Raw genomic sequence first — 13,338 nt, 5'->3', positions numbered from 1 at the left:
TGCAGTTTTCCACTTTGCACGTTTTTTCAGCTTAAGTTACCATGAGGTAGTTTATCCAGAGAGCTGTTTAATCAAATCATTTATGAAAAATGCTTCTGTTGACAGATTGAGTAGAACTGTTTACTTCAGTCCGTTTAATTAAACCTATAACTACCATGGGGAGGATCTAGTTTCTATATATTAAACACTTCTGTATTGACTGTCTTTTCCTGCCCGTTTGCCAAGCATCCATTAGAACAGGACATAAACTAATCTCATCCCTGCCTCTTCCATTCCCCTGAGAAATGCCCAAGCAGAAGATTGGCTTTCCAGGATCCTTCTTTGAGGGATGAAGTTACATTCTGACACTCCTTTTGTTCACATAAAAGAATGACAATACAGTTTTGGGAAGAGCTTAGTGCCACTCCAAGATCCCTTACACAATCCTTTCCTGCAGTCCTAGCTGTGAGACTGTCTTAACAGTGCGATTAAGGCAGGGTGGAGTAAAACTCACGCTTTGGGCTTGCAGAACAGGCCCCAGGGTCCAACAGTGCCTGTTCTGGGACAAGCCAGGACCAGCCGAGAGGCAGCATTGCCCAATTTACTGCTGCCCGGGCAGGGCTCCTGAGACCTTGACAGCACTTTTCCTGAGCACAACAGAGTTATTCAGCTTGTTTTGGTTAATAATGCAATAAATGATCAGATAGCGTTTGCAGGAAACAATCCAGTAAACACGCTGGACTGCTTACTTCACATTTACCAGTAAATCCTGTAAATTCAGTCCAGCTTCTTGCTTCCATTTATGCACTTGAAGTAGATGTTTTTGCAAATTGCAGGTAGTGGTGCGTATAACCAGGGGACAAACTATCATTCCTCAGCAGAAAGGTGCTATTCTAAATTATTAACTCTTGTAATGGAAAGATACAGAAAAACGTTTAGCTGTTTCCACTGCTAAGATCCTCAATCTTCACCACTAAGAGATCAAGAGTCACTTTCCCTCCATCCCACTCACAGCTTTCAAACTATAGAAAAGGGACGAGGAGAGCAGCTGAAACTTGCTACCAGCAGGACGGAACTCAGCATTGCTGCTGTTACCCAGCCTCCAAGTTCCCACCACCTGAGCTGTGACAAACTGTGTGCTGTATTGAGCCTTTTCTGCACCACCCAGCAATGCCCAGAGGGATGAAAAGTCTTACCATAAACTTAATTAGATGATTTTAAAAAAATGGGATGATCAAACCGATGCCAGAGATGGGCAATATCCTTTTGAAAGGGACGAGTCAGTAGGAACCAGAGTCTTGCTCCCTAAGCCAATCTACTTTGACAGAAAATAGATTACAAAAATAGGTTTTAAGTCCATTCTGCCTTTATCTAGATTTAACTGGGCACCAGCAAGGTTAAGTTTGTTTTCCTTGCAAGTTTTTAGAAGTGATCTGAAGTTCTAATTATTCAAATTTCATGGTTATTGTGCTTTTGTACCAACCCCTTGTAGTCATTGATTCCTATAAAACACTCTTCAAAATGTCAGATGTCATTTTAGCTGACCAGTGACACCACCAGTAAAAAGCTAATTAACAAGTTGAAATGGAGTTGAGCTTTAGAGCAACTACAGGCATACCTACATGGTCCTCTGTAAGAGAACAGAAGTTTACTCTGCCAAGTCTCCAAGCAGACTGAAGGTTTACTACGATGTAATTAGTGCACTAATGAGACCAGGCTCATATCTCAAGTTTGCCAGTACACCAGTGCCAGTAGAATTACTCCTCCATGGCTTCTGTTCAGCTTAGGATACAGGCAGGAGCTTGCCTCTGATGTAACTCACATTACTTAACATCCGTAAGGTTTCACCTTGGTGTAAAGTTGGTTTGGTTTTGTTGGGGTTCTGGGGCTAGTAGTTGCTCTTGTTGCACAGAGATCAAACTCACAATCACACAGCTTTGCCCTGGCCACATGTGCTGGGAGAAGCTCACGTGCTGACTTCCTCAAAGATGATGTGAGGGAGATGAAAAGGAAGACTTCCAACCTTTTATTTAAATGTTAGGAGCCTGGTTTTTTTTGTTTTCCTAATTTTAACATGAATCTTTAAGAACTGTAATATTTTAAATCAGCAAACCTATAGTTCAAGTGCTCAGCTGCAATTTGCCAGAAATACCTAGAAGAATAATTATAAAAGTAGACTTTCTGCTTCATTTTGCCCACAATAGTATTACCTTTAATTATTATTCAAACAATGGACAGAGATCTAAGGCTAAAAGTCAGAGATCTTCACATGACAGGTGCACTTGCATTGCTGTGATTAACAGAGCCAAGCATTAAATCTCTTTGCTTAAATAGAAGAAACTACTAAAGATCTGCAACAAGAAATACTTATCTGTCCCTATAGTCAAGGTGGAATGGTCTTTAATGGTCCATTCTCAAGACTGAAGAAGTTTCCTTACCAAATGGGCTGGGCGACTATTCTCGGCACTAGCAGTGTTCATGTATTAGAAGCTTCTGACTAATGCAGGTGTATTCAGCTGCATGAAGGTTCCTCACTCTGAGGACAGGATAAATTAATCTTGAGAGATGATGTAGTGACAGTTACATGTAAAGATGAGCAAACAATCAAAGGAATAACGATCAGCTACTTGACTCCAGAAGCCAGTCACTAGCTTCAAGTGTAGAGCAGTGGAAAAGGCAGTTCAGGAGTTGGCTGGAGCCTAGGAGGTAAGGAAGAAGGTAAGGAAGAGTTAAAAAAAAAAACAACTTCAGAGACTATTCCAGTTCTACGGTAAATCAACTGAGGTACTACTGATGGAAACTGTGTCTAAGGTATAGTTCATCCAGCAGTCCCCAGGACAAAACCTGATAGAGCAAGAATAGAAAAGTCAACATTTTAGAACCCTTCGGTTTGAACACTACGGTTACCTGTACTCATTAGTTCCATCTTTCAGGCACTCAGCTGTTTTATTTTAAATTTAGTATAAATTACTTTTAACTGAGAGGCATCCCTGAAGCATATAAGTAATTGCATGTTTTTGTGAGGTGGAAGTGCACTGAAAATTGTAAGCATGGAATTTTCTGTAGCTCCAATATGCTCATTGCATACGACCTAGAAGAGTCATTAAATGCACTAAGACATGACAACTTGAAAGCTTCCATTAAACAACATCCTTCTAAGAATCATGCTTCTCATTCTGTCTTAATTTTTTCCCCTCTTCCCAAGAGACCACTGCCTGCTGTGCTGCACTCCAAGAATTGCAGATGAGGTTTTTATTGCTGGCTGAAAACGAGCAGATCCAGCTGTACAGAGCTAGGGAATCCTGGTCAGTGGGTAGACAGCGCTCGTCTCCCAGGAACAGGCTCTGAGCTGTTGGGAACTGCTCCTGAGCTAGAAAATTTTAGGACAAACCTGCAACAGTGCCAGCAAAGAGAAGTTCTTCAGAGCATATATATGCAGAGGTAATATTGGGAAGCTACATTTATTTCAACAAAACTGTGGTTAGCCCAGCTCTGTGCAATGCAGAGAACAACTTCTTGCGCATGTTGACAGGATTGTGCTGCCAACATGCAAGGAGACCAATAAAAGTTTTAGACCAATAAAAGTTTTATCTTGGTTATTGCACAGAAAAGGCTCTGTTTCAGGACAGCAACCTTACCAGTTATCCTTGCTCCAGCTGGTGTCCTTGGCTTCCATTATGTGGAAGGTGAACACATGGCGAGAGAACTCCGAGCTGTTGAGTTCACTCTTATGGACAACTTCCCCGTGGATGAGAATGAGTCCACCTGTTGGAAAGACATACCTGTACTGCTTTTTTCAAATTGTGAGTGCTAGCTTTAGAATATAAGGAAAGCACAAGTGTCACAATGGTTATCTCCCTTGTTTTTCCTTGAACAGTAATGCACTCCTGTTTTGGGGCGTGTTTTTACCTTTACTTATAGGCACAGGTATGAACTGGCTGTTGTCATAGGTCGGCTCTGACCCTACAAATTCCACACATGTCGAGGCACCTGCAGCTGCACGCACCATTCTCCGTGTAATCCCATCTGCAAATCCACAAAAAGAAGTGAACACCCATAAAAATTAAAAAACTAACCAGACTTTGCACAGTTGTGGAAGAATATAGTATTTTCTCTTAGCAAAGACAAATTTTCTTACCGTGCATTCAATTCTTTCCTTAGAAATTTGGGGATTTTTCTTCAAAGATTTGGGATTTTCCAGATGAGGCAGAAACTGATGAATAGCTCCTTTTTGTTTGCCTCCCTGACTCTTTCTGTGCATTGCAACATAGCCATTTAGGAACACAAATCATCAGGCACTTATGCACAACCAAACTTTCGTCCATTTTTCCTTTCTAGAAGAGTATAAATTGCTATCAGAGTGCAGCCAACTCCAGAATTTATGAGGGTTGAGTACTTTAAATTAAAAGTACTATGATTACCCTGAGTAAACACTTAAGTTGGAAGCCAAATAGTGCCCTAGAGGCAGCGAAAGGCAGAAGACTGCACCCATAACCCTGCAATGGTTAGAGACACAGCAGCCACCACCCATCACTATGACATGAGCCTGTGCTGATCTGGTCTCACCCCTGTTCCAGGCTGCCTGGGCACTGTCCAAGAGATCCTTGCATAGACTTGGAGGCTCCCCTTGTTTATAAAAATTCAGATCAATGTTTGGAAGTTGTACTGTGGGGAAGAGGATTTTTGTTCCCCTTACAGATCACTGTCAGGAGTAAAGAGGTTATTGGCCAGTGCAAAAAAAGAGCATCTTCGTGAAGAGAACGCAACGTGGAAAAGAAACAGTTTTGTAAGTGAATAAAAAAAATAAAGTGGTTTCTTAGTGTATTCCCACTGGAAAGCAAAAGGAGAACCACTCTTTGCAGTCCAGATCAGGCTTGCTGAACAGTTAAGCTACAAAGCTGTGGAAGGAGCACCAGCATTTGGCAATGACCAGTTTCACTATAAGAAGACAAGACTTTTTAGTTTAAGATCTTCACTACATTAAAATCTTAAATCTCAGAGGCCTTGCAAAAAAGTCTGAATCTTGCAAGGGAAAGCTTCTGAAATAGTACTGAAATCAAAAGACAAGATGCAAGGGCAGTTTTAATGGGCCTCACCCTAACAGGTTCTGGAATAAAGAACAATTCAGGAGGGCTATCTTTCCTTGCCCCAGTAACCTACATCCTTTGCTTCTAGGCTAGATTTCAATTTAGAACTAAAACAGTATCAGCTATGTATGGTACCTATTTTCAACAATAAAATATTGTATATTAAACTCCTTTGATGGAGAAGTAGCTAAGAGCAAAGTGAGGCAGTCAGTAGACCTGCTGAAAAACTGAGTGTAGATTTGACAGCAGCTCAGAGAAAGATCCCTGTGCAGTAGATAATCATCTTTTCGACAAACAAAGACAGTAGCATGCTTCTGCAAGCATGCTGCAAGGAGAACATGTAACGCCATGGACCTTACTCCTCACCCTTAAGCAAGGGAGAGCATGAGTGGGTTCTTCAGCGCACACCGAATACCGCGACCCTTACTGGTGTGGGAGCCGGGAATGAACCACAGGCAGCCGTTCTCCTGCGTGGCGTCCTCCAGCGCAATCCAGAAGCCCATCACCCTGCCCAGAGGCTCCGTGTGCAGAAACGTGGCATCCTGGTGCGGCGTCACTGTGGCAAGAGGTGCTGGTTGGGGGCTTGGAAAGCCCCTGGAGCCCAGCACCGTGAGGAAGAGGCACTTGGTGCTCTTTGATTGACCTACCCTGCCCTCCCACCCATCACACATGTTAATTTAAACACTAAAGCATCACCTTTCAGCCTGCTGCAAAGGTCAAGCTAGCCCTTTGTTCACGTTGCATACGATGTAGAAACATTCTGGAAAATGTAGATGCATTTTCCTATAGTTTTAACAACATTCAGAACACAAAATTCATAAGCTCAAGGCTGAGCCTTGTTCCTGGTAATAATCCTTTCCTGAAGGAGTATTATCTGCAGTGTAACAGAGACACGAGATGAACCTCACCTTCCCCACCAATGCCGGGTTGCTGCAAGGAAAAGGAAGATGCATGAAGAGAGGAGTTTCACAACTTCCCACCGAGCAGTGTCTTACTCCTGGGGTGACACGGAGACCCAAGCTGCCGTACCTTGAAGATGTACATGCTTTGCACAACTACTGGTCTCTCAAGGCCTAGTTTTCTTCCCAGTTCCTGTTAAAAAAAATCCAAGATTTATATTCGCTTTTTCCACAAACTACAAAGCATTATTATTTGGAGACATTTAAATTCCCTTTTATGGAATAGAATATTAAAATTAACTATTCCTTAAGATTAACTATTCCAGAATTTATTTTTTTTTTTCAGACAGCTCTAGGGACAGCATCAGCTTACCTGAACCTTGGGGGAATGAGTGATTTGCTTGAAGATAGGATCGTGGGCATGCAAGGCTAAAGGGGAAAGACAAGGCTCAGGCTGAAGATTTCACAAACAGAAGGGAACCTGAAGGCTGTCAGTGATGAGCCAAGCAATGTAAGCTGCAGCCAGAAACTTTCACATCCGCCAGGAGTGGCCACATGTGGATTAGCACCATGCCTAAGGTGACACAGCCCTTCTGGGTTAGTACCATCTTCTTTAGAGACCAAAATACAGTGGCAGCAAACCACAGCTATATAAAAAAAGCTATATAACTACGTTAAAAAATATAACATTATGTGATTAAGTATTATATTATGCAAAAGGTATGAAAACAAAGTAAAGACACTGAGTTGCAGCTCCCTCCCTGCAGGGCTCCTGTTTGCAGCCAAGAACCATCCCAGCAGGGGCTGCCACTGGGCAAGGCTCAACCGAAGGCTCAAGGCTCAGTCATTACAGGAAATAAATCAAAGAGGAGCCTCTGCATTGCTGAGTCAGCAGGCGGCTGTAGTGGTTTTCGTTTCCCAGAGGAAAAGCTGGAGTGTAAGAGCACAGCGGAGTGGCAGAGGTTGGTTTTTGTGGGGGGTGTGTTGTTTTCCTGAGAAAACCAGAGAGCCAAGAACTCGCAGTACTGATTTTTCCAAGTTTGCTGAAGTTAAATCTGAACAAAGTTCAGGCGGTGGGGGATGCACTGAATCACGCTCTTATTTTCCACGTATTGTTTGAAAAGAAAAGGGATCAAAATGCAAGTCGGGTAGCTGGGAGAGAGGAAATGGGTCACCAACTGAAACCAGCAAGAGTAAAAAAAAGATGCTGGCAATGGCAAAGGGGAGAAGACAACTTCAGTGCGGGCAACATGCCGTGCAGGACGCAGGAGACATGTCCTAATGTAACCAGCCTCAGGTGGGGAAGTTGCTCAAGCCATCTCTGATGCAAGAGGGGCTGAAGTCCAAACTTTTGCACGTCAGTGATTCTGTGCTACGCGTGACCCTCCTGGAAGTGTTGTTTTTTCTTTGAAAAGGTAACTGAAAACTGTGAAATCCTTTGACATAAGAGAATAAGGGGCAAGGTGGAGAGAACCACAGAGGTAGTGATGGAGCGATGTGGGAAAAGTAGACTGCCGTGCCAAAATTTAATGCAGAAATCCACAGCCAAAGAGGCTGGGGGTGCAAAGAGAGGAGCTTTGAGGCCACAAAGGCAAAACGGGGTGAGGTTTGCAGTATTTGGGGCAGCAGTCCCCTGGAAGCACAGTGAGGAGCAGCAGAGCAGGGAGGGAGTCACTTCAGCACCCAGGAAGGTTTAAACTCCGGTGACTGAGTTATTTCTGGTGAGAGGGTCTGGAGAAGTCCTCGTGTCTGAGAACTGCCTCCCTTTTGCCCACCCCTCTCAAAACACCCTCATTTAAACGTACCGTGGCCAATCTTGCTGACAGATCTCTCCTTTGGAATCAGAAAGTTGCCTACGAGACAAAAGCAGAATTTAACATGGTTTGCACAGCAGGAATTGTCCACAGAGCTGGAACTCACCCCTGCCTCCTCCCATCCCCTCGCTGGGGCTAATTTGAGTCAGAGCTTACCTCTCTCATCCAGAACGCCTTTCTCAAAGAAGAATCTAATCTTGTCTCCACTGGTTAGGAAATAATCCGAGCTGCCCTGCCAGGGATAAGAGCCCAGTAAAGACAGCAGCCTCGTAAATACATACAGAAACCTTCAATCAAAGAGGTAACACTCACCTGCATCTTTTTCCCCACCAAGCCGCAGCATGAACAAAGCACAGTCAACAGAAATCATATGTAGGTTTTCCACAAAGCTAAATCTCTTGGCACTGATTAGGACTTCACCAGAACCTCACACCCATGGGCTACAACCAAACATTTGCAGAGAACTGGAGCACAGATGCCTGCTGCAGCGGCACGTGCCATTAGAAGAAAGTTTCGCTCCCCCAGGGTGGTTGCCAAACAGCAATTTGCCTTCCCCCCCTTCCCTCCCAGGGCTGTAACGGGGCCGGCCCTGCCCCGCGGGGTACCTGTGCCTGGAGCTGCTCCCCTTCCTTGGTGGAGAACTCCGTCCGGCAGTGCGGCGGCACTTCCATCTCGGCTATGATCCCCTGAATCTGCTTCCTCATGCTGTCACACTCCTCCGGGGTGAAAAAATGCTCCAGGACGAGGAAGCCATTCTGGCGGAACTAGAAGGAGGAGATGGGGTGGCTGCCCTCCTCCAAGGTGCTCGAGGAAGGCAGCGCAGAGCAGCAGAGGGCAGCTCCGGCCCTCGCTGTGCCTCGTAGCGAGAAAAGCACCCCAGGCTCAGCTCCACAGCTGGATGACATGTAGTAGGCACGAGAGACACCCTGACTGCCGTACCATATTTGATTTAAGGTATGATTAAGTCACTTTTAGTGTCTCTAGTCTAACACAAACTAATTTTTCTGCTGCTCCTGGCATGTTCACTCGTTACGGTTTCATCCACGTAGGACAAAACCTAAGTGGTGGGTTGGTTTTGTTTGTTTTTAAAGTTCAAGAGGAGTTTCTATTGCAAGAAAAAAAAGATAACTAGCAAACAGGTTCAGGTTCCATAGAGCTAAGGAGAACAAATTTCAACTCCTCAGCCCCAAAAGCAGAGAAGACATCACTGCTAGAGTCTCTGTGGCTTAAGGATATCTTATCTAAGATACGTGACCAGCAGCTATTGAGTTACAAATCCTGCTAAGACAAACAGAGCACTCATACCCGGAATCCAAGTGAGAATGAGATTCCTTCACAGAGAAAAAAAACCTTCCCTGATTTAAGGGAAAAATCCGTGTGATTTCTCATGGTTGGCTGCACAACCCCTTTCAAAGGGAGGCGAACCCTGCTGGCACTGCTGTTTCCTCATATAGGACACCCTGGAGATTATCCTCCGATGGGCAGATTTCAGCCTCGCGGGCGACAGCTGAGCAGCAGACAGAAGGGCACAGCACAAGAGAGATTCCTCAGGGAGCTCTGCAGGACAAGTGGCTTTCCAGGAGAGTTTGTGGCCACGACAGGGTCCTCACACACTCACATGAATGCAGTACAAGAAGCTGAGCAGAATACAAAGTGTTTGTAGAAGCAAATCTCCGCTAGACCCAGCCAACGCTAGCGAGTAGCAACCGTGCCTTACAAACAGCGTCACTGCCTGCGCTGCGGACACGCTCCTTCCCCGGGCACGCTTCCCACCTGCTCCTTACCTTCTGGATCTGATGCTGGGTTACAGACGCCATCGGGGCAGAAGCTGCCAGGATCCCACCAGCAAGAGCACAGTGCCGGCCAGGCTCCGCACGGCGGCCTCCCTTCACGTGACCCTTTGGCAGCCTGCGATAAACGCAAGCGCTGGGACAAACCTCCCAGGGGCTGCTCCCCCCTCTCCGGCCACTTGTTCCTGGAGGGGACATTCGGGGCTGGAGTTTTGCTTCAGCTCCTGGTGCTGCTCCACGTGCACAAAACGTGTTCTGCTCAATTTAAATTGTGTGATCACAAACCTGGTCGCTGCTTAACTCCAGGGAGAAATGACTTAACCCAGATTAAAAACGGAAAGAGTTAAACTCATAAACACAGCAGTAAAATAAGGGAGGTAAAATAAGATTCAAAGTAGGATGAAAAGATCTCAAAGGCTGCTGCTAAGAACAACAAAAAAAATCCAGAAGTGGCAGTCCAAGCTCCTGCAGAGCTCCCTTTGCTCATCTGAAAGGGAACCAGGAGGTGACAAACATGAGACAGAAAGGTGTCAAAGCTGGAGAGCTTTCAGCAGGGATCCAGCAAAATTCAGAGAACGTATCAGCTGTTCTCATTCACGGCTGCTCTTTGGGGATCGCCACTTTCAGTGCCTTTATTTGCTCCAAGTGCGCATGTAAATAGGTGAACCAAAGGCATACAGCACCTACCAAAGGGAGAAAACGCAATGAAGAGAAAATGCAGTAACTGGGGCTGAAGAGGCAGAAGAGAGCGAGTACCAGCAGGCAGCCCAGCGGTGGCGCTCGCTGCCAGCACATCCCTGGAGCCCCTGGGGAAGTTTTTGTTTTGCTTTGTTTTTTCTTTTTCCTCCGGAGAAAAACGCTTGGCTCCCTCGGGAAGCGCTGAGAACATCCTTGCGGTAGCACTCGGGGAAGGGAAGGCAAAGAAATAACATCACAGGGACACTTTTATGCATCAGTCGTCTAGCAGAAGAAATATATAGGGAGTAAAAATTACTCCTGGGTAGGTGATTAGTTCCAAACGCACGTGCTAGCAAGTTAAAATCCATCTTTTTTTTTCCAAACAGCATCTAATTAAGTCCTCTATTCTGTAAGGGAATCAACTCTGGATAAAACAAATCCCTCTACATTTTGTTTAGTTCTTTTTCTTGTTTTTCTTTTCTTTTTTTTTTTTTTTTTTACAGAAAGCAAATTAAGTGTTTTCACTAGAGAACATCTCATTTTGAGCATTAACAAGCTTTTCTCCGCACTCAACAGGACACGAGTTTGGTACTTAGAGCTACATTTCACAGGAGAATTTGATTACTGGGCTATAAAGGTGGAGGGGAAACAACCTCCAGCGTGGCAAAATTCAAAGAATAATCAGGTAGTTCCTCCCTCTTAGGAGAGTTTCTCCAGACAGCAAAGCTGAACTGTTCAAGAAAGCTGGATAATCAGCAAGGGGAAAAAAATAAAAACACCCCGCTGTAGCTATTGCCTGTAAGGCAATCTTACGAGGACCTACCCCTCCACTCATGAGTAGCCCTGCTTGGGAGGTAGCAATCCAGATAAATATTAAAAAAAACAAAACAAACCACGCTCCCATACTGTTCCTCAGTCCCTCCGTGTTACGTGGGTCGTTCACAACGTCACTCGTCATTCCCAGTAATACATTTCAGTAATTTAGCACGTCATCTCCTCCACTCCCCGCATTACGCACACTCAATGACTTCAGAAGTCGTTGGAGGTCATACGCACAGCGGGAAACCACAACTTTCCTGGTTTGTTTATGGAAAGTGTTGTAAACAAGCACCACGAGCAGCAGATCACAGCCCAGCCAGTGCACAAACAAGAGACGACCATCCGAGTTACAGGAACCTCTCAGGAGTCCTCCAGCCCTTTGCCGTTCCAGACGTGCCCCTATTTTGAGGCTCAGGAAGACATTTTCAGCAAGAGGAAAACCACCACCCCTACGTAGTGCCTAAAAGGAGGCAAAGAGGAGGACGTAATCTTTGTAAATATCTCCTCTTCCAGTAAGTTTAAATAAGGAAGGTAGAAAGCACTCGGACAAAACTGGGAAGTGACCCCGCTTTCCTTCCCTTCCTCCCCCTCCAAGAGCTCCGTGCAGGCTGTTAACACTTTCTCCTGCCAGCTCTGCAAGAAAACTGCATTTCTGGCAAAAAACTGCATTTCTGGCAAACTCCTGGGAGTCTGCCAGAGCCCAGCCCCTGCCTGCGAGACAGGTACAGGAGCGAGCAGCATCTGGGACGTGAACAACCCTGCAGCAGGCAAAGCATGAGTGTTTCAAATGCCATCCTGCCCGGTGCAGTTACCCCAATTTCCTCCTCGATATGAGTTCCTACTGATACCACCTGGAGCCGAGCTAGGTCACCGGGTCCCCACAGCTTGGCGCTCTCACCAAGGTTGCTGCTGCTGGAGCTGCCGGGACTGGTAGGTAGGCAGCAGTTTCAGCTGGATCTCTTCTCCCTCCTGAAGTCTTCAGTATGATCAATGATACAATGAGTGTTTCACGAGAAACAAGGAGCGCAGGAACAAAGATAGTGTTTAAATTGCATTAAGTAGTCTATTAGTATATATTTAAGATGGCATCAATACTGGACTGCTACTGTTTTCCCTCTGTTGACAGTCCCCACTTCTCTCAAGCTACCAGAAGCCTCAGGAACACAGGAATTTTCTGTCAAGAGAATTCTCAGTCATCCACAGGTACAAGCAGGATAGTTTCTTTCTTCAAAAATCAGTAGGTCAAAAGCTTACAGTGTGGCAGGGCTAGAGAAGTGTACCTGAACAAAGCTTAGAGCGCTCCAACTACCTCTGCACTGCATCCCCACTCTATAGTGAGCTACAGAGAAAGTTTGGAATTATGTAGATTAAAAATCCTTTTTCTAGCAAAGACATCAGTTATTTACCTTTGTGCTCTTTCCCCATCCCTTTATTAAAAGGATCCCAGGAATCCAGCAAGCATCAGTTCTCTGATGGCACCTCCCATTCATTCCTTTTGCTCAGCTATTCAGAGAGCTGGCAGACGCTTGCCAAAAGCAGCTTCATTCCAAGAGAGCCTTAGATGACAAAAGGCATTTTGTCCTCTCCTTTCTTAGTTCTGTCCTAGCGACATTTCTTTAAAACTCCATGCCAGTAAGTGGCATTACAGACTAGCACCCTTCACAGCCTGCTGAAGTGGGTCTAATGGCACTGTGGTCAAGCAGCCGCGGACAAAGGAAGCAGGGGAATACAAAAGACAAGAAGCACCTATCTATGCAATAAACAAGCTGCACAGAAACTAGAGCTGTCTTTGAAAGTTACAGGCTGATTCTCTGTAACACATCGTGAGGATGCTCAATTAGGATAGGTTACCTGTCAGCATTTTCCAGGTGAAAGGAAGAAAAAGCAGTGCGTGGGGTAGGCAGACAGCTAGGAAACACAAACTGTTTGTTACCAGTAGCTGGCTGAAGGCACCATTTCTATGGCAACTGCAAGTTTTCTCCATCGACTTCAGTGCCTACCTTTCTCCTGGGGAAGGAGAGCACAAGCTGCATTCTGAAAAACCAAGTTTCTACAGGTCCAAGCAGACAATCCTCCAACAATCTGTATTTGGCAATGTAAGTTGTTTCAGCCATTTCTTAAAGTGATGGTGAAATGTGTAAGGCAGTCCAGGCTTGCCACTGAACAGAATCTTTCACCGCACATCTACTTTCTTATTCATAAAGAAGTGCCGTAATCCACAGGAGCTCAAGCGATGAGTAAAAATACAATAATTCTACACAACAGCTAGAAT

The 13,338-nt window shown here is 45.2% G+C and overlaps 1 protein-coding gene across 1 annotated transcript; it reads right to left on the bottom strand.

Annotated features, from left to right (window-relative positions):
* Nucleotides 1-1,989: 1,989 nt before the first annotated feature.
* On the bottom strand, nucleotides 1,990-13,281 carry PHYHD1 (phytanoyl-CoA dioxygenase domain containing 1). The gene is made up of 11 exons (XM_083807940.1): nucleotides 9,564-13,281; nucleotides 8,385-8,543; nucleotides 7,936-8,011; nucleotides 7,771-7,818; nucleotides 6,339-6,394; nucleotides 6,096-6,158; nucleotides 5,975-5,996; nucleotides 5,494-5,622; nucleotides 3,889-4,005; nucleotides 3,618-3,744; nucleotides 1,990-2,678 (listed from the first exon to the last, which is right to left on the bottom strand). The coding sequence occupies exons 1-11, from the start codon at nucleotides 9,765-9,767 to the stop codon at nucleotides 2,633-2,635; spliced, it is 1,047 nt and encodes a 348-aa protein (XP_083664066.1). The 5' UTR covers nucleotides 9,768-13,281; the 3' UTR covers nucleotides 1,990-2,632.
* Nucleotides 13,282-13,338: the final 57 nt, after the last annotated feature.

The sequence above is a fragment of the Anser anser genome (assembly GCF_964211835.1).
Source record: "Anser anser genome assembly, chromosome: 21".
In the NCBI taxonomy this organism is placed as follows: domain Eukaryota; kingdom Metazoa; phylum Chordata; class Aves; order Anseriformes; family Anatidae; genus Anser; species Anser anser.
The sequence above is the reverse complement of the archived record's forward strand: the minus strand, read 5'-3'. Positions and strand labels throughout refer to the sequence as shown.